The 26,859-nt window shown below is 36.3% G+C and overlaps 1 protein-coding gene across 2 annotated transcripts in view; it reads right to left on the reverse strand.

Annotated features, from left to right (window-relative positions):
- Positions 1-26,859, reverse strand: part of RNGTT (RNA guanylyltransferase and 5'-phosphatase) — a 171,775-nt gene that overhangs the window by 68,228 nt on the left and 76,688 nt on the right. For both annotated transcript variants that reach the window (XM_038130525.1, XM_038130524.1), the window contains one exon: positions 23,025-23,093. In XM_038130525.1, coding sequence (XP_037986453.1) covers positions 23,025-23,093 — 69 coding nt within the window. The remainder of the gene's footprint in view (positions 1-23,024; positions 23,094-26,859) is intronic.

Consider the following 26,859-nt stretch of genomic DNA (forward strand, 5'->3'; position numbering starts at 1 on the left):
GCTCCTCCCTGGCCTCCCCCAACTTCTTCTGTTACCATGAAAGACAGAAATTCACAGAAGTGTGGCTCAAAAGGAGAATTCATTCAAAGGCCATATTAATAATCCCTAAGAAAGACATTAATTTTTAACAGGTGAGTCCACACACATAAGACAGCACTAGTAAGTTACTGAGTTTGAATGCTAAGTGCTAAATCAAATTCTTTAAATATGAGCTGAAGCCAAACAAGAATTTTGCTTGTTAAATACATGGAAACTTCACCTTAGATGAATCACTGCATACTGCAGACCTGTTCTGCGTGAAGTTACTCTTTATTTTAATTCCAAACCAAAATGTGAAGCAATCTGTTTGAGATCGAACTACACCCTAGCATTTTAAATATAGCATTCATAGCAATGATATCCTCATCACCACTCCCCAACAAATATCTATGTACACGACTACTTCTAAAACATATCAGATCCCCTGTCATCTCAAATACAAAGTTCATGCTTCAATCTGAAACCTGTCAACCTAGTCTAAGCACAAAAATTAGAACTCCACACCAAAAAGGTACATTGACAAATCAGAAACTATCTCAAATAGCATTAAAGGATTGGACTAGGTGGCCTTCTGAAGTCCCTTCCAGTCTAAATTATTCTACAAAACTGTGTCTCTCTTTGCTTGCTTGTTTTTTTAGCAGCGATATTCGGGTGCATTTTAGTTTGCAAAACCAGCGAACATTCACAATAAATGCCCCAGTTGTTCCTATTTACTATATTTCAGTTGTGATAGCTGGGCCACTTTTCACACTGTTTTTTACATCTTTTTTACATCCACTCATCATCTACCCAACATTTCTTCTATTTTTTCAGTAGTAGTAGTAGTAGTCGTTGTATAAATGCCCTATCTTCAGTGGCCATTCTCTCCTGGCAAAACCTCAGGCCCTTCTGACTTTCATGGAGAGGATGAAGATCAGGGACAACAGATGTGTCAGAAGTAGCATCACAAATGTGCCCCTACTATAGGCATCTCGAACTTCAGGCAAGAATACAATAATGACCCTAAAACTCAGGTGCACATCCAGCACCCTGGGACGAAGGATCATCACTGCGGACAGCTCAACAGAAAGTACCTCCTCTGGCATCCCTCTTAGGCTACTAAACCCATTGATTTCTCACCTCAGACTCAATTCCAAAGGCTCAAGTGGGTCTAGTCAAACCACTATAAGGGTTTTGTTAGACCCTTGTTAGAACTATTTTAGCACTGCAGGGTATAGTTATGGGTTGCTGGTCATGCTGAACCTCAATCCCCTGTCCTGTCCCAGAGCACTAAGTCTAGTTCCACCCTTCCTCCACAGCTGCCCAAAGAGGGGGCCACTCTTTTCTCCTCTTCCATCAGACCAAGAGAAAGGCTGGCCCTCAAAGCCTCAGGTTCTGTTATCTTAACTTTTGCTGACACACTTCTAGGCAGTCGCAGATAGCCTCACACACAGATTTGGGATTTGCCTAAAGCCACGTGTCAGCATTTGCATTCAATGGATGGCACAGCAGACAACTGAAAGCCTAGACAATGGAGATATCAGAGGCCAATAAGGAGGATAAACTTCAACTCCAAATAGCTGCTTTCACATGGGATAGATGTTTCTGCTTAGTATTTTGTAGGAGGAAGAGCGGGGTTAGTTTCTGGGACTGCATTCTGGGCAGGCAGTCTGGGGTGTGGGGTGGTGTTGACTCACCATGAAGACACCCACCTGGAAGGCTGAGTGACTTCAGCCTAAAGTCTAGACAAAACAAACAGTTTCTCCTAGCGACTGAAAAGTAAGGAGTGGTGGGATGATCAAGAAAGAAGTTCGTGTCTCATCAAGAAGAAGAAAAGAAGGTTTCCTTTACAAGGGTGGATGCCTCACTATCCTACAAAGTCTAACCAGCCAGCTCTACCTCCCATAACCCTTCTTAAATACCGTCCTCCTGAAGTGCAAGCAGCAGCTAACTCAGGCCACCTTACATTTCCCTTCCTCCGTATCTTCTCTCACTCCTTCCGAATGACACAAAGCCAGCAAATAACCCAGCTCTTCCTTTTCTCCTAATGGGCACAGAGCTGCTGCTTGTCAGCTCTAATTTCTCCTTAGTAGACTGGTCAGACCTTGCCCTGCAAAGTGTCCAAAGGCCGCAAAGCCGGCAGCTACAGGCACACACCAAATTAGAAAGAGACCTAAAATAAAGGGCACAGAAAACTCAGGGAAGATTTGTTTGCATTGTCATGCTTGCCCAAGAGGTATGAAAGGTTGAGTACCTTTGAGGAGTGACGGCAGAGCAGGTGGGAGGGGATGGGGTTAACCAAAACTGGGAATCTACTGAAGTTCTTTTAAATCATTAAATGTAGTTTGCCACGTTAACTATGACAAATCTATAATGACAACAAATCTGCTCCTCTTACAACGCAAAACAGTGTTATATGTTTTATCTGAAGAGCACTACTTAATTCTGAGGCCTCTTAATACATAGAGCAGCTGCTGGCCTGCCCAATCTAATAGCTGGCATTCAGCTGGGTAAACATAAAGACAGAATCATTACCCAAAATGTATTTTTATTTTCTTGCACTACAGACCTTGGATCATTTTAAAGAACCAAAAGGATTGATTATAATCAATCATTTCAGGCTAGACTTTATAAAGAAATGAGTTGAAGACACGGAAGTTGCTAACTTTGTTGACAGATTATGTGAATAAATCCCAACAATGGATCAAGAAACCACAAGATCAAAGGCAACCATTGAGTCAATTGTATATTCATAGATTTTTAAGACTGGAAACCATTACTGGGCTCATTGAGTTTGCTCTGTTGCATAAAGGACAGAGAACCTTGAACAATGTTTATATCAAGCTTATAACTCCTATTCAAACTACAGTAGTGTTTATCTCAACTTTATAATGCCTATTCAAAATACAAGACGCCTTTATGAAAAATACCACATAATGAAGAAATCACAACATGTATCTTAGGGAAGTTACCACAGCCGTCTATTATAGTTGTGCTTAAAAATGCTTATTTCTACACTGAGTCTTGTTAATGCCTTGCTTTAAACTGAAGCCTGGCTCTCCATATAATTACTTCCCTTTTTAAGATAAAATGACTAAGTCTGAGTCTCACTGCATGGATAATTTCCCCATTGGCTAACATACACATCATCATAGTGTAATTTCACAAAAGCCTTTAGAAGAGTAGGCAACAGAACTGAATCTACTATTCCAATATTCTTTTCATCACTTACACATACAGCAGAACACAAATGGTATTTGTATTCTTCTGCATTGCACTGAGAGGTGTTGATAACTAGCTCCAATAATTCTTTTCAGATTCATGCCTTTAGCTGGGACTTAACACACTTCCTCCTGGAAATTTAGCCCACATTTGTATTCAAGCACCATCCCAAGATCAAATGATCCCCCTTAGCCTACATGATTGATTTTCCAGGAAAACAGGTAAGTTTGCTGAAAAACGACATGACCATAAAAACATAAGCAAAATCCCAACACTATCATTAAAACCCTTTAAGTCTTCATGGTAATGTACTTCTTTAACTGTCACAAAAAAAACCAAACAAAAAACAAATACAAACAAACAAACAAAACAAAAACCAAAACACAAACACCAAAAAACAAACAAACAAAAAAACCAAACACAACCAAACTAAAATCTAATTGAGGAAATAAGTTATGTCACCAGCAGTTAAACTGTGACCCTTAGCTCCTTCTAAAAATTCTGCCTTCTGTCCCTTCCAGCTTCCCTTCTCAGTTCCAACTCCTTCTGTTCCTCAAAGTACCCATACAAACAACTTACAATCTCCCCATAGTTCCCACAGACCACCACTGTAATTCCTCATGTATTCTATTTTCTTTGTCAGGAAAAAGCTAAGCAAAAGGGAATGTGGCACCAAAAGTTTCTTGGTCATTGATGGATTAATGCTTGCTCTTGCTGTATATTGAGCAGGACACAGAGAACTGGAAGAAAGGGATTTACCAGTCTGATCACAGGCCCACTGCACTCCCTGGCAGAAAGTCCAGCTTTTCTTATTGATGCCAGAGCCAAACCAGTCATTTGAAAAAAAACTGTTTTGAGAGCAGCAGGATCACCCCTAACTGACATCCTCAGAGGTGAAGGCAAACAGTGTCGTACACTATGGCATTTATGATGTTTGGTGGTGGTCACTGGTCATCAGCAAACCAGCTTCAGAGATTATTCATCCCACCCACAGAGAAAGCTACTTTGAATGTTGGTGGTCTAGGAGAGAAAGGAGAACAATGTCCAAGAGCAAATGCCTCCAGATTCAAACAACAGAGTGTGTGACTGATACACAGAAAAAGTGAATAAAATTAGTGCTTTGATCTAAAGAGGACATTGGAATAAACACCTAGACAACACTTTCTACTTAGACCAAACATCAGACAGTAAGAGAAAAATATTGTTGTTCATTCTTGCACTAAACTATCACATTTACTTCTTACTTAAAATACATCAGAGCTGGCCAAACTGACTGTCTTCACCAAATAAATTCCATATACCACAGAGGCAGAAAGAAAACTCTTAGAAAGACTGAAGAATTCAGAGGCATCCAAGAAACTTCTATGAATGAATGCAATAGATGAAACTTTTGACAAATGCATTTCAGCAATGGAAAGACACATAACTTCCAAAGAAAAAAGGTGCTTTAAGAAAAACCTGTTCAGTGGCACTCAATGTCTCAAAGATTATCAGAATTCCTTTGTTCTTTAAAAACGAAATCAAATTAACTAAATACTGATTTCTTGTAGAAATTTGATATAATTTCTGCATAAACTCTGGAAATAGTAAAGAAAGCATTTCTTTAAATAAATGTGAGTCAACTGCTCCTGTATTTGTAAAGGAAGTACAGGGAGATGTGATTTGTAAGTACTCCTAAGAGTGATCAGGCTAAGAGAAACTCCTGGATAAACACTGGTACTTTCCAGATACCTGTCAGTTCTGAAAGGCATTTGCATAGTTGAGACAAAACATAAGAATCTAAACACAGAGTGGAAAATATATAAGAACACAAAATGGCTGCAGACTTCATACAGCTCCAAAACACAATTCAAATACTTTCCAATTTCATGCAAACAGTTTTCATATGGTCTACTAAACCCTCCACCAAGCACATCCTGTGTTTAACCATGGAGAGACGACCATGACGCCCTAACTAAAAGATGACAAAAAAAACCAAACTAATTCCTTTCCTTTATAAAACTCTTTTAACGAAAAGAAATTAATAAAAGCTGCTTTTAATGCTTAGTGTTCTAAATTACTGATTCAAACCATCTGAACAATCAAAGATCTGCACTTTTCACTAAACATCAGCTTTTTGCCTGGTTCAGTGATATAATCAAAAAATAGACACACTGAAGTTCAACAAATATTTGATCAGCTTGAAAATAAGACTGTTAATGAATTCCAGACATTATACAAAGTAATGTTGTCACATTGAAAGCAAATCTGCAACTTTAGAGTAACTTTAGAGACTCAAAAAGATGGAGAAAAGACAAGCTCCTTGGCAAAACTCAAATAATATAGTGTCCATGTTAAAGCCGAAAGGATGATAGAGCCAGCTCCAGATAACACAGCTTTAAATAAATCATTACTTGACAGTGAAGTTTCAATGCTGCTTTAATTCCATGCAGTCAAACAACTTTGTGTTAATTCTTCCATTCCTCCACTTTAAAAATCAAAATAAGGAAAAATTTATGTGTTTTAAGACACAATTACATCAGTATTCCAGAAATTTTTCCTTTACAAAGTTAAAGAATTAAGTAGGAATGATACTTTTTAATGCACTAGGACTGATTAGCTGTGAATAACTGTTTTGGAACATCTGTTTGGGAAAATGTTATTGTACCACAATTTATCTTTTATGAAAATGTGACTTGAAGCTATATGAAGTAGAATGAAAACTATTATAATCAAAATTACCTATGAAATATTAAGCTTAACTCTCGTACCAGACTAAGAAGCAAAACATGCACCCATTTAAATACTGTTAGATTATGTTTTATACTAAGGATTTTAACACTTGAATGCAAATCAGGTTTAGAAGGTTAACCTGTATGGAGAAATTATTTTGCTAATATGTTAATAGAAAACTGCTTTTTCCAAAAGTGCCTCTGATCCTCAAGCTAATGTAATATTTATATTGGACTTCTTTGGTAATTGGTGGGCTAAATGTCTTCTCCTCTTGCACTTTAATTTAGCTTTATACCTCCAGCTTCATTAAACATCTTGTTTCATGGCTATACTAATAGCTTTTCTCAATATTCCATTAAGCAAGGAGAAAAATATGAGAACATTTTATTCATAACTAACATCATTTACATGTTAATCATATTAATATTTGATAAATGTAGTTCACATCACAGCCAAAACTCTATGTTTATAGCAATCAAAATATAGCGGCCACAAATTTTTTTCCTCCTCCCCCCAGAACATTGCTATGAGCAGCAGAAACCTATTTTTGATCATTTCTGTCCTTTCACTGGATATAATGGTCTGCACCTAGAAACTCCAATACATGGGTTTGAAGCAAAACTGAAAAAGTAAATGGCTTCAAATCATTGGCTAATGTATATGTGATCCAAAATGGACCAACTGGTGTCTGCCTTTGATTATAAACTCTGCTTTTGGCAAACTAAGGCAACTGTTGAAGATCTACATACTTCTACCTTTGTGACAAATAATCTCCTGACAAAAGAGCTCTAGTGCCCACGGTCAAAGGAATTGGTGATGGTCCATGGTTGCTACTTAAGACATTCTATTTATATTGCTATTGATCATTTTGTAATCTTCTTGTTTTTCACCATCGTTAACCTCATTTATAACTTCATTGCATATGTGCTACGTAAGTCTTCTGAAAAACTAACACAATAATAGCAACACTCAAGATACTTCAATTGGTCTTCCATTGCTGTATTTCACTCTATATTGCACTTTCTATCACTAAGTTAAACTGAGAAGGCCTCAGTATGTAGCAGCAGTGTAAACTGTCACTAGGAACTATTGTATTTACTTCTCCTGATGAAATTTTGTTTCAAATTCAGTTTCACAAGTCATTAACAGCCTTAACCGGAAACTAATACAATGGAAAAGCCCATGTTTACATAACTTTTTCTCAGCCATACATTGTTACTTTCTACCCATCTAGAAACACACATAAACAAACCCAGAGGTAAGAAGCTAAATGGCTTTACACAACTGTCCATAAACTATTGGGAGAACCAAGATAAAACAGAAGCATTCCTGGCTCACTCCTTTAATGTTTTGTTTTTTTTCTTTTTCTCTCTTAAAACTTATTCTTCTCTCTGCCCCAGCAACACAACAAATCTTTGAAAGACTCTTAGGGAGATCATCTTCTCTCTAATCTTTCTTTCACACTTCTACTGTGAAAAAAGCCTTGGTCACACGAAACCAGTAACATTGGAGAACACAGTATAAAGTGATGTGTAGTTGCTTCACTGCATCACTGTTTCATGAGCCTTACTGTTTATGTCTCTTTACAAGTTTAAAGTGTTCTACATACCAGCCAAACCCTTCTCTCATTGCTCAAACCCTACAGCACCAATCTCTCTTCACATTCTGCCCTTTCATTTTTACCACCTCCATCCTAATTCAAGCTTAAGTGTAGTCATCACTTAAATTACCACCAGAGAAAGAAGGAAGTCAGTCTCTCAGAAGACTTCTTTCTTTGTGGCTAGTTAATTTGTAATCAAAAGCTCCTAGAAGTCCCACAAAAATTGGGTTGCATCAGTGGAAAGTATTCAGTGCTCCAAGTCCAACAGCCATAGCATCCTGGTACAACAAAAGAATCTCCATGAACTGAGCAGCAGTGCTTTTGGCTGACTCACTACAATAACCCAATTTGGAAGCTGGGTAATTTATCTGTATTAGAGGCCACATTTGCAGCAGCTCCAACCTGTAAATTTAAGGCTTCATTATAACATCGGTTTTGTTGACATTTTTAGTAAGCTATGATGATAATCAGTAAACCAGGAATAACATTTCAGAAAATCCCCTCAGAGCCCAGGAAGATTAATGAAAACTATGAAACTTAAACAAAAAATATGCAAAAAATATATTTCAAAATACTTCTTGAGGAATGCAATCTTAAAAGAAAAAAAAAAAAAGAATGCAGCCTTACATCAAAAGGCAGTCAGTAGGCTGGAACTTTTAGCTAGTCTGAACATAAGGAGAAATGTGCAAGTACTAAGAAATTGCAGCATGTTGGTCTCAGACGCAGTCCAATTTCTCTTTATAATTCCAGTGATAAAAAGCCCCTCGAGCTGAACAGATATGCCTGAAAGATGATGCACAGAATTGCCAGCAGGATTTTTTTCTACACGTTGCTAAATATATGTTACACAAAATTGTCATTAAGAGCTAGCTTATTACATCTTACAGGGCTACAAATCTCCTTGAATTAAATATTCATGAGTTTTGCTTGGAATACTGAATCCTGTGGTATTTTATAAGAAACAATAGAAACTAGCCTTTTCAACTCTGTATTCTAGTATATAAATTATAAAATTGTGAGTTTCAATCATATTAAATTCATCATTAGCCACTGACATGAAAACAGCAAATGACATATTTCACATCCTTATTTTCAAAAGGAAACATTCATACAACATGGGAGTTAAGTCCCACCAGCAGAACTCAGCATGCGCTCTGCAGTGCGTTCACTTGGCAAGTAGCAAGCTGATGTGCTCAGAGATGAAAAGCAAAGTGGGGAAAAAATGTATATTGAAAGAAAATCAGTATGTACTTTCTCTTTCAAGTCTCCTACAAGACTAATACAACTTAAAACTGCATTTTCAGGAGACTAATTTGGATAATGAGCAAGAGAAAATCCTCATCTAAGAAGAAAAAACATATCATGCCAGATGAGAAAATGAAGGGAACCTGCCCACTCTGTGTGAAACTAATCCTTGTAGTGTTGACTTAGGAACAAACAAGTCAGTGTCTCTGGGTAAGAACAGGTTAAGTTGAACAGGATAGCTGTTTGCTGAGCACTCTAAGCAAAGAGAAAAGAAATATAGGTTGTATTTTAAAAACATTAATCAAAAAATACAGTTACTGTGAAATCAGTTGCTATCCTTCTTGGGAAGGACATTCTTCCATTAAAAGCAGTGGCTCCAAAGTAAGTTGTTAATATTGCCTTGTCACCAAACAATAGTTCCTGCCACATCAGATCTTTTGCCCCTTCTACAGAGCCTGACCACAAACACCCATCAGACATGCAAGACAATCTCTGGCTTGAATACTGGGATTGAGCAACTGCCATGAAGAACCTGCTCCAACTTCTCTGCTGCTGGCAGGGAGCTTTCATTCTGTTACTGGCAGAAGGGTTAGAATCAGACTCAGACTTTTTCCTCCTTTCCCTTTTCTTAAATGTTTCTTCTTTAATTATACCAAACGTTTAAATGTTAATGTAGCTGAGCTTCGAGCAGGCAAGCAGTTGAAGGGCCAAGAATTAGGGGAGGGGGTAAGTGACAATTAGCATTTGCCAAAACAAATGTCATCAGGTTTAGCTGCTATTTAACCGTTTAACATTTTAACAAGGGAGAATAGAAGGAGTAGTTAAGGACAACTTTTCCATAAACAAATGTACAAGGTATTTAAAAAACAGAATTATATTTCTAAGGAAAGAGAACTGCAACTCATAGCGCCACATCACCAGCATCCATCAAGTGAATTGAAACGTCTGATGTGCAGTCACTGGGAAATTCTGGGCGAAGAAAGCAGACAAACCTAAGCCAGTTCAGGAGAAGCTTCTCTCAAATCTGATTTCTCTCCCATGCATCCTTTTTCCTAATATCATAAAAAGACAACAGTCCTTTCCTTAACCTCTAGAACACAAAACTCAACTGAGAAGGCCATAGGAAAAAAATACCATCACTGATTCAAGCAAGACTCTGTGATGATATTTGGAAGACAGTTAAAAAATCTCTTCCAACCTGCAAGATATTGTGAGTTTATCACTTCAATATAAATGTAACTAAAATGCTGAGATAATGAAGAGCATGCTAGTATGAATTCTGAGCTGATAAATTAGATCTCTGTGAAGCTCAATCCTACTTGTGAAATAACTTCAATAGAATCCTTCAAAAATTTTATTAAAGCAGAGTGAGTGGTACAGAGACGACAGCAAAGTGAACAAGCTCACCAGTCATCAATCCAGCAGGTACTCCAAAAAGAATTAGAGAGCCATGTGGAACTACATCTCTCTTGACACCAAGAACACTAAGTATCATGCTCATTTTATGAGCTGTCTTGTAAAAACCTTTTCTTTCATATAGTACATCCTCAACAGAAGGAGAACATGGTTTTTATAAACCAAAATCATTCAATAAGCTAATTGTTGAAATTAATTCTAAAGCTCAGACAAAAAATATGAATCTTAGCAGATGGGGAGTCAGTGGTATCGGTTTTGGCAGAAAGATCTAGAAATTCAGTTCAAGTGGAAAGCAAAAACATATTAGGTAAATTGAGCTATAACAATGATTGCAGTGAAAGTTGCATTTACCAAAATACTAAAATAGATGGATCAAAGTTTTACCTGCGTTACATAGACAACACTTAGGTTATTAGGCCTTTGAGCACATTTTCTCCTCAGCTGCACATGTGTATTTGTGCTTTCAAAATGCATGAAATTGGGAAAAGCTCGGGAAAAAAAAAAAGGTTTCAAAAGGGTCCTGACAACTGTTTATAACTGTTGCAAACAGACATATTACAGAATAATATGCTCCAAGAAAGTATTATAAAGGATCTAAAGCTTTAGACTCCCCCTCACAACTGGGGGTAAAAGAGAAAGACCATTAAAAAAACAAAGCCACTCTAGGACACTAAAACCTAATTAGAGCAGAAGAGTGCTGTACAAAGGGAACAACAGTCAGCTGTTCATTAGGAACAGAAGGAAAGCAATTTTGTCTTCGGGGTGGCATAAGAATACTTAATGGTGTTTAACTCCCTGCATCTCTCCTGCCCAGCACCCTTTGTACAGGAGGGAATAGGTCACATGGTGGTGTTGTGACATAGTATTGTTCCCTAACCCCGTCTATTCCAGCACCTGGGGATCACAGCCATGTGCATTTAAGTAAGTGCAATCTTGCAGAAAAGAACTGTGAGCATGTGTGACTGCAGTCAGAAATGCAAGACAGCAGTCAAAAGCTGCTCGCAGGTGACCATGACATTGCCCTAACAGTCACTAAAGAAACTCCCCTTTACGAAGAGCTGCCAAGATTTTCATATCTCAAAACCACTTCTATAATCTCAAGAAAAAAAAAAAAGAGGTTTTGTAATTTACCCCTAAGCCAATAACTGAATCTTATATAGTGAGCAATATCATGACTTGAATTAAAAATTTACTGTTATTCAAAATTCCCCTCCAGTACAAGGCAGTTCTCACAGTATAAAGCCATTAGACAGCTAAACGTTTTTTTTTTTAAAACGAGCAAAACTCTACTTTACTTCTTTAATAGTTGTAGGCTTTTTTAAGCAACCAAGATGTGTACAAGCAGAGCAGTATACCCAGTTAAAATCAAGCTGGAATATCTAGTCCACTAAAAAAATATTATCAAAAACCTCTTGCTTTCTGCATGATCAAAATTTTAATAACTGTTTTCCCCTCCATTTTTTTCCTGGCCAGTCACCATTAATATTCCTAAGAAATTAATTCATATATATCTGCAGTGAAATTTTATTTGAGTGCAAAGTTTCAGAAGTAATGGAATAACACCCACCAAATTTGACAGAGGACAGAATCCTACTTCTTTTGAAGGCCTAGGACAATATGCAAGCAAATGTCATGGAAACAGAAGCTCTCTCCATAGTAACACCATTTGTGGCACTGTAGCTAGCCACTCTAAGATGCTCCAAGACAAGGTATAGCTTAAACCCAGTTTTCATTTAGTATTTGTTCCATAACATTCCATATATCTATCAGCCATAAAGATTTATTAAAAACCACTAATAGTTCACAAGAATTCAGTATCAAAGTCAAACATAAGTATAAGGGCAAACTAATTAACTGTGATAAAGCAAGTCTGAGTACCATTGTCTTTTGGGAAAAAAGCCAAGAGGCTGATGGCACTGTAAAGAATAATTATGTTACAGCTGCTTTCTACTACAGGCTCTGACTCCATGCAACAATTGTCAGATGTGCAATAGCATCTTACATGAAACACATAGAAGGAGCTACAGAGTAGCTTTTTACTTTTACACATAAAAGTAAAATAAATTTTAAAAAAATATAAAAATATATAATTACACCTAAGCAACCCTTGTTACCTGCTGTTACACAAAAATTGAAATTTTTTCATCAACCAACCCAGAAACCAAAACCAGCTGAACAAAGACTAACTAGCATTGTAGCTGCTCTCCATGGAGATGGACCAGCTTAGTGCACAGCAATCAGAGCCATGGGAACGATTTTCAATGAAAATTTATTTGACAAATTCGATCCTGTTTGTGAACTATCTGTATGCAGCTCATGACTCTGAAAAAAAAAATCCTGATTAATTTTCTGCCAAAGCTTGTTGGCCCATTTTCTGATCTGATGACCAATGCAAAGTTTCACTTCACTAATACTAGATACAAGGCCAGTGGTACTATGTGTCCCTTCCATCCAGAAATTGAAAAGGGTCAGCAGTGCAAATGGGTACAAAAATACATTACCTCTGACATTTTTGCAAGTAAAATACCAGGTCTTGCAAACATAGGAAGTAGAGCTCATCCTGCATACATTTTTTTAAATGTCACAAATAAACACAAAAATCATTCATCTGGTTGTTTATATGCAAATTATGAAAAGCTACACGTGTTCTTTATTGGTTCAAGTACTTAATGAAATATAAAGTTTAAACTGAATAGTGTAACAATGAAAAGCATCATGACTGTATTACTGTAATACATAAGGTGTCTGAAAGTAAGTTAAAAAATAATTTTACCAGTCTTTGTACATGGAAGTAGTCCCATGCTTTTTATATATTTTAGAGAGTAGAGATGATTCTACTCAAAAATAAAACATATTCTTCCAAAAGCATGCTAGTGCTTCAAAAAAAAAAGCTCTGAAGTTTTCCAAAATATAATATATCCAATACGGTTCACTACATACAAGTTTGTCTTACAGAAAAATCTCTATTACTTAAAACTGATATCTTCAAAAACATTCTGCAAATAACATAGAAAGCAAAAATGCTTTTGTCTACTGGCCTTAGAGCCAGCTCTGTTAGAAGAGTAGGGGGAAGAAACCCCAAAAGCCAAATATTAATTCGCTTTGCTTGATGTTAGTTGATGGTAAGACTGCTCCAAAGGAATATGCTGCCTAAAAACTAGCAAATACTGACCTCTGCCAGTCTCTTCTTCAACTAAACTCACATTTTTCCTCACCATCGTATGCATCAGACAACTTGCAGAACAGATTTAAGCAGGAAACTGTAATTTTACATTTTATACTTGAAGACAAAAGAAACAACCTTGAAACTCTTATTTTGTTAACCACATGGCAAACTTCTTTTTTCACCTGTTTTGAGCTCTGAGCACTATGAGCACTGGATCCTGTGATCAACTAACATTTGCTAAGCAGTTGTTTCCAAAACTATTTAGAATTATCCTTCATTCTTCTGGTTCATTTTTCTCATTACCAGCAGAACAAGTCATATTTTCCCTTAAAAATGGCAACATCAATTCACTGTCTGACAAGTCCCAATGATAGATATTTCAATTGCTCTCATAAGTTAAAAGTTCTCTAGAGAATCTCATGTTGCTTAAAACACGTTTTGTTTCAGTGGTTGGATGAATATACAGATGCAAGATCTCCCTGGGATGTCTAGTGATCACTGTTTGGAAATAAGCAACCTACTGTTTGTCAGTTCAAACTTGTCAAAACTTTCAGACAGGATGTAACAAGTGTACTAACTGGTTTTTAAAGAACAATTCAAAGCGTACAGAATACCTGCATTTTGGAAGTCTGAGAAAATTTCCAGCTAAGACTTCTAAAAATTTTCCCTTTTTGGAACAAACCAGCAGACATGTCATAGTTGTACATCCCCCTATTTCAGTGGAAAGCTCCTAGAGTAATGTGGAAAAAACTGAATTTCATTTCAGAAACACAACTAGCAGCATAAAAAGAAAATAAGCTTTTGCTTTAGGAATATCTGCACTAATTACATAGGAAACCTTCATCAGGTTTCTGATCTCTGACTTCTATAATCAAGACATGAAGTCCAGCACTGCCCTTCTACCTCTGTACTTAATAGACCTGTATGATAAAATCACATCTAAATTATTCACTACACACCTCAGTGGAAGACAATGAAATTTTCGTGGAAGCAATTTATAACTTTCATATCAAGCTCAAGACTTTCATTTTTAATCATGTTAATGGACTTGGTTCACTATTTTTGTAATTTCAAAGGCTAGGTGAGCTGATGAAAGGAACAGAAAGTACAATTACAACTGCAACTAAAGTCACTATCAGTCAAAAGGAGACAATTATCACATAGAGTTCTGCTGTACCTCTCCAGTAGAGAGTACTGTTCCACAGGTACCTCTGAGCCTTGTGGAGTACTGTCCTGTACAGTATCATGAACATGATTATTTTAAATGTGCATTCACCAATATGCACAGTGACCTTCAAAGATTTATCTAATAATACAATCTAGCACCTAAGAAAAATATTCTTATAATTAAAAAATTCAGTTACCCTTTGGTGATATTTATCATGTGTTCTTTCAAAATTGCTGTTTGTAAGAACAGTGACCCAGTAAACACTCCAAATTACAAATAACAGGGTAATGTAGAACAAATCATCCTGCTTTAAAAGAAAGTGTCTCTAAATGTTTTGACTATCCAGATACCACAATGCAAGTGCTGATACTCCTCTGAAAGTCATCCTGTTTCATCACATCTCAGGTATATACACTATTTTTCTGAAATGCTAGGCTACTGCTCACACTAAACAACAGGATGGAGATCTAACAAAATATTCTGTTTACCCTGATACCACTATTTTTGTTTTACTGCTGTGCTCCTGCCTAATAAAGAATATGAACATTTTATGAAGAATTTTCATGAAAACTTGAAAGGTTTGTTGGCTGCCTTGTTCTGCTGTGTACAAAAAAAAACAGAACTGGGAGAAAACAATCACAACAAGCTAGTTCTTCCAAATACTTAGCTAAATCTTTTCAGTTTGATAGAAAGGGTACAGAGGGATTATAAATGAAGTACTCTGTTTATAGATCTCTATTCTGGGATGTGAAGAAAAGAGAGTATTGACTAAATACTTTCTACTATATTGTCCAGTTTCCAAATCATTCCTGATCCATCAGCTTCTTAGTCCTGGAGAGATTGCTGTAAATTTCAGGATGAGTCAGAACACTGCCATGAAGACAAGTAACCACTTCATTAATCTATTCAAGAGCTGAATCAGATGATTCAGTAGAGACTTCTCACTGATTCAAATAAAAAACTCTCCTAGATTTCCCTATGCAGCTATAAAAGAGATTTTTTTTTTTTCAAAACTGATCCACAGTACATATAAATCAATGTAATTTTTTGGAATACAAACCTTCTCATTTAAAACAGGTATGTTTTACACCACTGTGTTGGTATTTTCACCTGAAATCCCATTTACAGTATATATTCCTAATATTTACCTATTTATTTTAGTTAGAAGCATGACAGCAAGTGCACTCCACAAGTCCCCTGACAACCTGCTTTGAGACAAAGAATCTATGCCAAAACTATTTTTGAAAGTCTTTATTATTGATGATTCTACAACTTGATTTTCCCAACATTTAAAACCATAGCAGGCAGAGAAAGTGTTTTTTTTTTTCCTTTTCATAAACAACACATGCATACACCACCATATTAACGTCAACTGACAATCCCAAGGAGGACTAGTACACATAATGTAGGAAAGATCCTTTCTACTGCCACTGGCAGGCAGAATGATTAAACTGCACAGCAGAAGTTGAAGAACCCATTTAGATAGCACCCATAAATGCAGTTCACTGCCTGAGAAATCAGAGAATGTCAGTCAGTACAGGTTATTAGCAAGCAAATGAGACAACATTCCAATTAGGACCAACACTCTCCTTAGGTAATCAGACTCAAGGCACTGACATCTATTCAGGCTGACATAATAAGAAAGTCAGGTTAAACAATTCTGGCAAATAGCAAATATGTTTGCATTTCAATCTGAACATACTAGAGGACCAATAGCAGAAAGTTAAACAAGAAAAACTTTTGCTACACCCCAACCTCACTATATTTAGAGCTAAAAATTATTCATAAAGGGAAAGAGGGAAATGTAGATATTTTCTTAGGTGTAAGTTATCTCAGGTTCTTGGAAATAAGTGGAAATCATAAAAATCTGCTACATTCAAAAATCATGGTACTTGTATCTAAGAGTCTCACAATTTAATTAAATAAGGTGTAATTAATTAAATAAGACCTTAATTACTGGTTAGCATTTCTTAATTTTCTAGTATCCTGATTTAAAAAAAATAAAGAAAAGTAGAAAAGTCACCCCAAGTGAGCAAAGACAAACTTGAATTGGTTTAAAAGTTTTACTTGTATAGTCACAGAAAACTCCTCTAAGGAATATTGCATATTGCTAATATATTTGGGTATGTTTGTAAAGCATATGAAAAAAAAATGGTGTATTTGAGGTAGGAATAGCTACTTCACTGATGAATTGCAAGGAGCATTGCCATGGAAATTGAATATAATAACTATTCATAGGCAGAAAAGAGTTGCAAAGCTCATTGGCATTTCAGGAGATTGACAGCAAGTTCTCTGTTAAAGGAAAACCTACAACTGCAAAAAAAGTGCACACTGATATGACAACAGCATCCCCTGACTAGCAACAGATTCAGTCAGGAACATTACTCTTACAGAAAAAAATCACATTTACCAAAGAGATACTCTAAAGATGAAAGGTTTTAGTAATGTGGATCAACACAAAAGACTGATGAAAACTATTCTCTCCAGATTCTCCTTCATTCTGCTGCAAATTCTAGAGGGAAAAAAAAATCAGGTTGTCTTGGCATCAGTGTTAACAAACTGAAGTGCTGATGTCTGCTCCCAGTGATGGGATATGTGGGAACAGTTCAAAGCTGTGCCAGGTAGTTTTAAACTGGACATCAGGATGTACTTATGTACTTGAGAGGATGGTGAAACATTGAACAGGCTTCCTAGAGAGGTGGTCAATGCCCCTGAGCTGTCAGTCTTTAAGAGGCATTTGGTCATTGTGCTTAATAACATGCTTAAATTTTTGGTCAGCCCTGAAGCGGTCACTTACAGCTGAAATAGTCTGTTCCATTCTATTCCATTCCATTGCCTCCAAATCTTACATGAATCACTACAAAAATAGAAAACTAAATCCAGAAACATGTATTTGTTAGAAACAAAAATCTATGCCATTATATGATTCTTCCTAAGCCTTTATACATCAGCTTTGGTATTGAGAGTATATTTGGTATATCTAAGTCTGCCTGAAGCCATTATTTGCTATTGCATCAGAAATACATGACAATAATTGTTACCCTATCACTGATAAACAGGATATCTGAGCATCAGAAATGAGCCAGCAAGTGACTATGCCTATGATTAAAGATTTACACACCATTTGATAAAATATATACTGAGGAAGAAAAGGCTTTCCAATTATATAGGATTATTTATGACAAACTGGCACTGCTTAATGAAACAAATCATGAAGATATTTTATTTGGTGGTATCTTTTGGAGATATTTAATTCAGTTTTAACTTCAGTGATTTTGGAAGAACTTTCACAATGACAGAAAATAACACAGCCTATTATACAATGGGAATAGCACAAATAATTAACAGGCAACCAAGCATTTCAGATCACCACTAAGTCTGCCAAGGGAAGGGAAGGAAGATATAGTAATAACTCATGCAATGTTATTCAGTTATAAAAACCTATTCATTATTCTTTCATTTTAAAGGCTAAGCTTTCCATTAGTATTCAGTATGGGGAGTTATGTGTTAAATAATTCAGCTGTTCTTTAAAATAACATTTATCTTAGAAGAACAGAGCTCAGCAGCTGTCCTTTGTCCTTCCCTCGAAAAATCCCAATTCCACACAACTGGACTTTATTCCTCATCCAAAATGAGAGCATGGATGAGTACCAAACAGAAATCAGCCTGATCCAATGCAAAAATGTAACAGAGTTCAGGAGGCAAACACAAACCAGAAGATTTTAAATTTTGATACAAGCTTTCCACCGATGTTCAAAAGCTGCCCTTAGGCCTTCCTAACTGATGGCCAGTGAGTCTTCATTTAGTTGGCTAAAGTAAGAAAATAATTCCTACATCCTTTCCCAAAGCAAAGGAGAAGTAATAGTTTCAGTCAGCAAGAAAGCTGGTTATGAGGAGATTATTAGCACAAAAATTAGACAGTCTGAGATATTTAGCAAAAGTACGATTTACAAGGTAGACATTACAAATTACAAAAGTAATTTCACTGATGAGTGGGCAGAGGCCAGAGTCAATTCTGCCATGAGAAAAGGCCATTTCTGAGATTTTCATTAAAAATATACAGGCTGGTAACCTGCAAGTGTTCTAAAACAAATGTAAGAAGTTTCCTGGTTTTAAGCAGTATTTTTTTAAAAAAGGACTGAAAGCTTCTAATCTTTACACAAGCATTTGGAATCTGTAAATAAGGCATGTGGTTTTCACCCTTAAACTAACTCACTCTTTGTCTGGGGCATGATCCCAGGCTGAAATCCCTGTCCATGATGCTGCTGCTCTGTTTTACTCCTACTTAGCACTTACCTTCGGGCCCTGCTCTGCCAACCTGTTACAGGTAGAGGAACCAGAGAATTTATCAGATGGAATAGAGCTGATTCAGTCATATGGGAGTTATAGTGATAGGATTTTAAATGAATAGACAATGATATAAGGAAAAGAAGTGCCAGGGAGAAGCAACAGAGAAGGGAAATCAAAAGGAATGAGGAAAGGGCTGCTGGATAAAGAGAATGCATGAAGAGAAAAAGAGTAAAGGAAAGAGTGCAAAGGGAAGAAGCAATAGTAAGAAGACATTTGTCTCTTGCAATGGAGTTGTTAAGAGTAGCATATGTTAATGCAGGAATTGCATAAGAACTACACATCACATCAAGCTACCCACAAATCATTCTTAAATCATAAACAAGGCAAAACTATCCATCACATCCACTAAACACACTCTTCTCATGATCTTTCAAAGCTTTCACACTGAGAAGGGAGGAAATCAGAAGGAAATGGGATGCCTCAGCCATTGCCTTTCAATTGTCACTGCAAAATGAAAGCCTTTGCATACCCCGAGCAATAACCAATATAGGTAATTCAAGTAACCAATGAATTAGGAATAATAATGCTCAGTTAGCCTGATCTTGCAAAATAAACTAACCTGCACAGGCAGAAAAAAATCTCCTTACTCCTTAATGTTGTTTCTACCATCATGAATCACACTGCAAAATAATTTCTGCTTCAGTACAAGAACCTTTCTATTCATAATAAGAATTTAGATAGGAATACTAGCAGAAGAAAACAAACCTTCTTACATCTACCCAAAACGCTAGACTGAGTAGTAAAACTTTTTTTTACACAATTCCCTTTTCATTAAAGCATACCAATTTCCCAAAACTGGACTAATACAGAGGCACTTGATGCTTAATCTCTTCAAAGAGAAAAGGGAGAAAACCAAGAGCTCTTAGAGGCTAAAAGCATATTCACAGATAATTTTGGATTTTTTGAATTTGATTGCAAATCAGAATGAAACCAATCTTCAAAACAACAAAATTTCCTTTCTCCATCCATATTGACTCCCTGTACCAGTGCTGCCTGTAGCTAGCAGGGAATATCCATATACTCAGGTCTGGATGCCTCTGTCTAAGACCAGACAACAAGAGGAACACCTCTGAGTAAACCAGGGCAGAGGGGAAGGGAAAATCAGAAAAGATTTTCAAATAGTATGGACTAATAAGCTCAACTCTCCTTGTATTAAATAACTTCTGCATTCTTCTTTACCTACTAAAAATACAGTAAATATCAGTAATTTTCCCCAAAGAATTTTCTGCCTGCACATGTTGACGTTCTGTTTATCCTCCTCTGCTGCCACTTCATTCTTCTTTGTGATTTTGCTTCAATTCCTGTCTACATTTGTGTACTCCTCAAAACACACATTGGATTTCAGGAGTTCCCAAAAGATGTTCTTGAATTTCCCTGCTCTTCTAAAACTCAGCTTCATTTCTTTTTTTTCTGCAAGATCAATTTTGTCAACAAATATGGTTCTTAATTTTCTTCTGGATATGTTGTGGTCTCTTCACTTGAGACAAACAGGTTTTATAAAGGTCTCTAACCCTCACAATAACCAAAGTTCAGGGCTTTACACCCCAATCAGCAACAGGAGGTTGTTGTTTTCTCTCTGAAAAGACCTAATACATCATGCATTCAACTACAACACAAAAATTATTTCAGCTCATATTTTCCAGGAGTCATTTATGCACTGTTATACTCTTGCTCTTGTATTGTTGTCTATTTATTTATTCCCTCTGTATCACATGACAAAAAAAACCCATCTCTATCAGCTTCATCCTTTTCAGTTATTCAGCTTTAATGCTTCTTTCCCAAGTAACAAGTCTACAATAATGTTTTTCACTCTAAATATATTACTGTAGTGGAAAACCAGCACAATTACTTATACTTACTCAACTAAGAAAGTCATTACACTGAGAAGACTGCATATTGCTTCATCCAGGAAAATCAACTTAATAACAGAAGCAACAAACTTACATTCCATAAACTCAGAAACAATCTTAAAATTTGAACATTACATTAAACAAATACATCAAAGATGAATAACCTTTATAAGCATTTATAAAAGAAAATTGTTTTAGTTGGGTTATAAATTTTTTAGTGTGCTAAGTCAGAAAACACAAGTTCTTGAAACAAAACATAGCAGATATTGATTTCCTGTAACAGTGACTAAGAGATACATTCTTCACCAAGTTCATTTCAATTAGAAAAGGTAATTTCAAATTTAGATGCAGTAACTCAGCTTAGCCTAACCACCAATCTTCAGGGAAGTGCTTCTGAGAAACTTTTACAATTGCTTTAAATTCTAATTGTATTCTAAGATATCATCAGGATTTCTTATGAAAGTGTGAACTCTCTTTACCCTAGTAGTTCTGCTTTAAATTGGAAACAGTTATGTACAAAAATTAAAAAAAAAATAAAAATAAAAAAGTACGTGGCCTTATTGCTTAGTTAGCTGATGTAGAACTTGAAATAGAGAGGTGTATTTTATTTCCAGATGGGAGTGTCATCACCCCTTGCTAAGATCTACAATATAGGAAGAAGACCAGGAAAACAATGTTTCAACTGGAAAAGTATACACATGTACTTTCCATGAGTAACTGGAATGGTAGAAATATATGCCAAATTTGAGATAATTGAAAACCATTCCTTGCTTGATTCAGTCAACACACTGAAGGGAAGGGATGCCATCCAGAAGGACCCTGACAGGCTTGAGGTGGGCTTGTGCAAACATCCAAGTTCAACAACGCCAAATGCAAGGTCCTGCACCAGGGTCAGGGCAATCCCAAGCACAAACGCAAACTGGCTGGAGAACAGATCAATACTTTCTCCCTGGGGAGAAAGATTTGGGGGTTTTTGTGGACAAAAAGCTCAACAGAAGCTGATAGTGTGCATCTGCAGCCCAGAAAGCCAATCACACCCTGGACTGCATCACAGGAAGCGAGGGCAGCAGGGCAAGGGAGGTGATTCTGCTCCTCTACTCAAATGAGACCCCACCCGGTGTGCTGCGTCCAGCTCTGTGACCCCCAGCATAAGAAAGACATGGACCTATTAGAACAAGCCCAGAGAAGGGCCACTGAGATGATCTCAGGGCTGGAGCACCTCTCCTACAAAGACAGGCTGATGGAATTGGGGATGTTTAACCTGGAGTAGAGAGGGCTCTAGGGACACCTTAGAGCAGCCTTCCAATACCTAAGATGGGCCTACAAAAACAGATGGAGAGGGAGAGAGGGACTTTTGAGAAGGGCATGTACTGACAGGACAAGAGAGAATGGCTTCAAATTGAAAGAGAGTAGGTTTAGATTAGATATTTGAAAGAAATTATATATTATGAGTGTGGTCAGGCACTGAAACAGGTTGTCCAGAGAAGCTGTGGATGCTCATCCCTGGAAGGGTTCCAGGCCAGGCTGAATGGGGTAAAAGGTGTCCCTACCCCACTCTGGCAGGGGACTGGAATTAGATGATCTCTACAGTCCCTTCCAACTCAAACCATCCTATGACTTACAAGCTAAGAAAAAAAGTCAAGATGGATGATGCTATGCCAATATACAATACACACTGCAGTGTATCCACTGTATCTGATGCAACAGGAGGAGTAATAGAATAGATGAGGCCATGCCAGCTTGAGAACCACTTGCATTATTTTTTCTGGTTGTCTGCAGTACTTCTGGTAACTTCTCCCCAGGCCTTTCCTATACCTTTCATATACCTTTTCCTATACCTTTCATATACCTTTCCACTGGCAGACATGGCTCAAGAACTTATCATGTTTCAATTGCAGTAAAACAACATGAGTCACAAATTTTAATGAAATTTTATGTGTCAACATCCTTGAAAAAGCAAAATAACATGAGAGCTCAAATCAATGGTTGAAAGACTCATGGAATTCATGCAATCATAGAAAATTCTTCATTACTTAGCAGCACACATTCATAGTACATACGCTAAAAAACATGAGATGATTCCCGAAAACTACCACCGTTGATTAGTAAGAAATCACACATACTACAAATGAGATAGCAACTAGTCAAAAACAACACTGCAAAGTAATCCTGACCAAAACAAAGATTAGCTAGCTAGTAGATGGATGAGTGGGGAGGGAGAGTGAGAATTTCATCTGGAACTAAAGGGAGAAAAAATCCATTCTTTATGCTACTTACTCCTGTAGGCTGAAATATCAGTCCATCCACTTCATGGCTAACTTCTCTGGCAAAGTTTCCTTCCAGGAGCTGTAGAACAAAAGGGAAAGAAAATCTTTTTCCACAGAGAAATGCACATCAAAGTGAGTAGTAGCAGATTATATGCCACTACTGCAACCGTCTGCCAGTAAACAGCTTATTGATGGTTTAACATTAGAGCTTGGGAAATGTCAACATCAACAAAGTAGCAGTTTCTACAAAGAATACTTAAGGCTAGAAAATCCTTTGTCCAAAATGAAATACTTAGAAATCAAGATGATTCTATACACTAGAAAACTAAGAGATATCAATTCTAATACAGGACACTACAGTCATTTGTGGGCAAATTAAAAAATCCATTTGCCATTTTAACACACACGTATAACTTTAGATTGAACTTATTTCCTGAAAAATACTTCAGGGCATCATTTGAAATTCATGTTTGACAGACTTCCTAACTAGGGCATAAATCAGTAACACAGCTACACGACTGTAAAACCAACTCTTTGAATTAATTTGTATCTTGAATACAAATATTGAATATTCTACTTAATGCTTTCAGAGACTGTGAATTCTGTATGGAGGTAAATATATCCACCAATGTGAATTTACCAGAGAAAAACCATCTAATTAAACAAACTACTGGAACCAGCTAGTCAACAGTTATGAGAATTGATGATATATTTCCATATTAAATTCTGACTTGCCTAAGGAAAAGCAAATAACCAAGAATTACAACTGACAAGTAATAGCAAAAATTAGGAGAATTACCAAAATATCTCTTCAGTAATTTCTATTTTTTTTACTGCTGAGATGAAGAATCTGTCCTGAAGTTGTAGATACTTTAGGTAATATTTGAAAAACTTTGGTGTAAAAGTAGCCACATGGTGATAAAACATAGCAAATACAGAATCAGTAAATCACAGTCAGTTTTAAAAGCATCATTTTGACCTGGTTTGCTAATTTTGTACAATTTCCTTTCTAGAGCTCAACTTAATGACCTGTTGACCAAATTATGACTAAATTATTCAAATGAAGTCAATAAAGTATGAAAGGAGCTGAAAACTAACATTTGTATCCTACTAAGGCTGTACAAGTAAAAGCAATGCAATTTTATGTTTCATGGATCAAAAGCCTGATGGCCAAATACTTCAAACAATAATGATTCAACATATTTCACTTAAATCTGTAACTGTTTGCATAGAATGATTGATCATTTTGCTATAAAAAGCTAGCTTTTCCTCTTACCCAGTCATTAGCCTATATTTGTGCCTGTATCTCCAACAACAAAGAAAGCTTTCACTATTCAACTTTTAGATACAATTTAACAGGAAAAAACACACTATGAGAGTACTCTCAAGTGGAAAAGTATATTACGAATATTTAATTCCAAGTAAGAAATTATCCAATGAAACAACTGTTCAGAAGAGAAAAACCCATAATTGAAAGTTGAAGCTGCACCTTGCTGTTATAACCTGTTGCTATCTTGAAATTTACAGCTGAAGTTCACAATATAATGCATCTGCCACCATATGACTACATAAAATAACAATAAAATAATCCCAAATTCTTTCATAAATCTATTGTTAGTCTTTGTTTTTATTAGAGCAATGAGTGCGTTGGAAAAATAACTAAACACATGTCAAAAAGTTTTAAAAATAGTGGTGTTTTTAAATTTCTACACAAACTAAGTCTTCCATGGATCACTTGCAAGTTACTTAGCAGTTCCAAAACTGACTGGCCAGTAATCCATAATAAGAGTATGCTTCAAGCTTACAAAAATGCACAAGACTGATTTCATTAAATTCAGGTACCAAAAAACCTCTCACTGAATAATGTTGATAGTAAGGAATAACAATATTTTAAAAACAAACAAACAAAAAACAAGCAAACAAAAATAAATCAGAAACTTCAAATTAGTTAAGACTACTTTTATAAACTTCTGACTAACTTATCAGAAGGCATTGACCAAAGTGGCAAAGAGAGGAATCAATCACCTCTGTTCCTGCCTCTGTTTTTGAAGTTGTTAAGGAAATTACAATTTGAGGAGACAGTTACTTTGGTGTTGGAGCTTATAGAACTGAATGATTCCATCCCAAAATAAAACTTAAGAATATAGAAACAATCTTCAAAGTTGGAGTATGTGCAAAAGCAGAAAATAATTATCATGCTATTTGGCCTGCAACTCTCTCCACTCTGGTGAACATGTAGTTTCAGAAAACTACATTCAAGTACTATTGCAACTTGATAAATGGAGAGGAAAATATAAATTAAATTTTTTCCATTTCAGAAATACATTGTGATACTTTTCATTCACTACTTAGCCAGAATTACAAGATGTAAAGGAATCTGTCCCATCAAGCTCTCACCCAGTTTCAGAGCCAAACATGTTCTGTTTGGAGGTCCACAGTGTTTTCACTAAGACAGCTCCTCCCAAGTGTCAATTAGAGATCAAAGACAAAAGGATTTTAAATCCACAGCAAGCCTCAACAGATAACTACACTTCTTTGTACTCCCAGATATTGTGCTTTCATTCTCATTAGATCAATTACATGTATTTGAATGATAACACTCTCTCTAGAAAGGAATTTTGACTAGAACGGATTAGCAACTGGGAAGAGGGACTGGAGGAAGGAATGTACACTTTCCCGGGCATTATTCCCATAAAAATTTTCTTGAGAATGAAACTATGTAAAGATTGTCTGTGAACAGCAGAATACACAGACATTGAATATTGCAGAAGGTTTGGAATGACATGAAAATGAGCAGAAAAGGAATGTTTGACATATAAGCTAGTATTTTTTACTATAAAAAAGTTACATTTTTTCATTTTATGAACTTCAAATGAAAATATCATGGTTCATCTTTTTAAAAACGTTGTTCAACGTTCCACACGTTCAAATTTCTAATTAACTTGAACAGAATGGTCTTTTTTAATCAGTGCCATGATAAATGGCACACCTGCTTGACTGGGATGACTGCCATGGATCAGATAAAGTGCAATGCATCTCAATGACATTTTATAAAAAATAGGTAAATGATGCATGTGAACCAGCTCTTCTGCATCCATGTTGCCTCATGGCTTCTATTTCCACCTGAGATCCCCTTTGTTCACTCCCTTCAGCTTCCTTCTTCCCTGTGAACACTGCAATAAGCCATATACTCATATTACAGTTCATTATTTAAAACTTTTCCTTTCATACTTTTCAACTAAATTTAAAATTATCCCTACATCTAATAACACTTCTCTAAGCAAAAGAATGGTATAATTGCATAGATTGAGTGGAGCTGTATGATGAGTAACAGGATTTCTCCTTGCTCCTTAACCACTGAGAAGAAGAGCAGCAAAAGAGCAGTAATAACTTGCTGAAGCTGATTTTGCTAAAACACTGAACCAGTCAGCAGTTCTTCTGTGGATAATTGAAAATTCACGCTTTAGAGATCTCTCTGTACTTATACCAACAAAGAAATCACTTTGCTCCTTCAGCAGGAAGGGGAGAAAATTTAGGTGCATACAGATTCCATACAATGCTAGTATGTTTTCATTAGTGTTTTGGTACTTCTGAGCCAAGACACATAATTCTGTAAGTTCACAGATATTCCACTATTCATAAAATAAGTCCAGCAGGTACTACTGTGTCTTTTCCTTTCCCTTACTAAAAATAAAAAATCTCATGGAAACACAACACAATGTGAGTGAAGAGGATTCTAAAACATAATGTTGACTCTGAAAAGTCAAACTGACTTTCTACAAAATAATTTTACTAAGGTCCTCGCACACACATCACAATTATTAATCTCCTGTGTCACACTATGC

The sequence above is a fragment of the Motacilla alba genome, chromosome 3, assembly GCF_015832195.1.
Source record: "Motacilla alba alba isolate MOTALB_02 chromosome 3, Motacilla_alba_V1.0_pri, whole genome shotgun sequence".
NCBI lineage: Eukaryota > Metazoa > Chordata > Aves > Passeriformes > Motacillidae > Motacilla > Motacilla alba.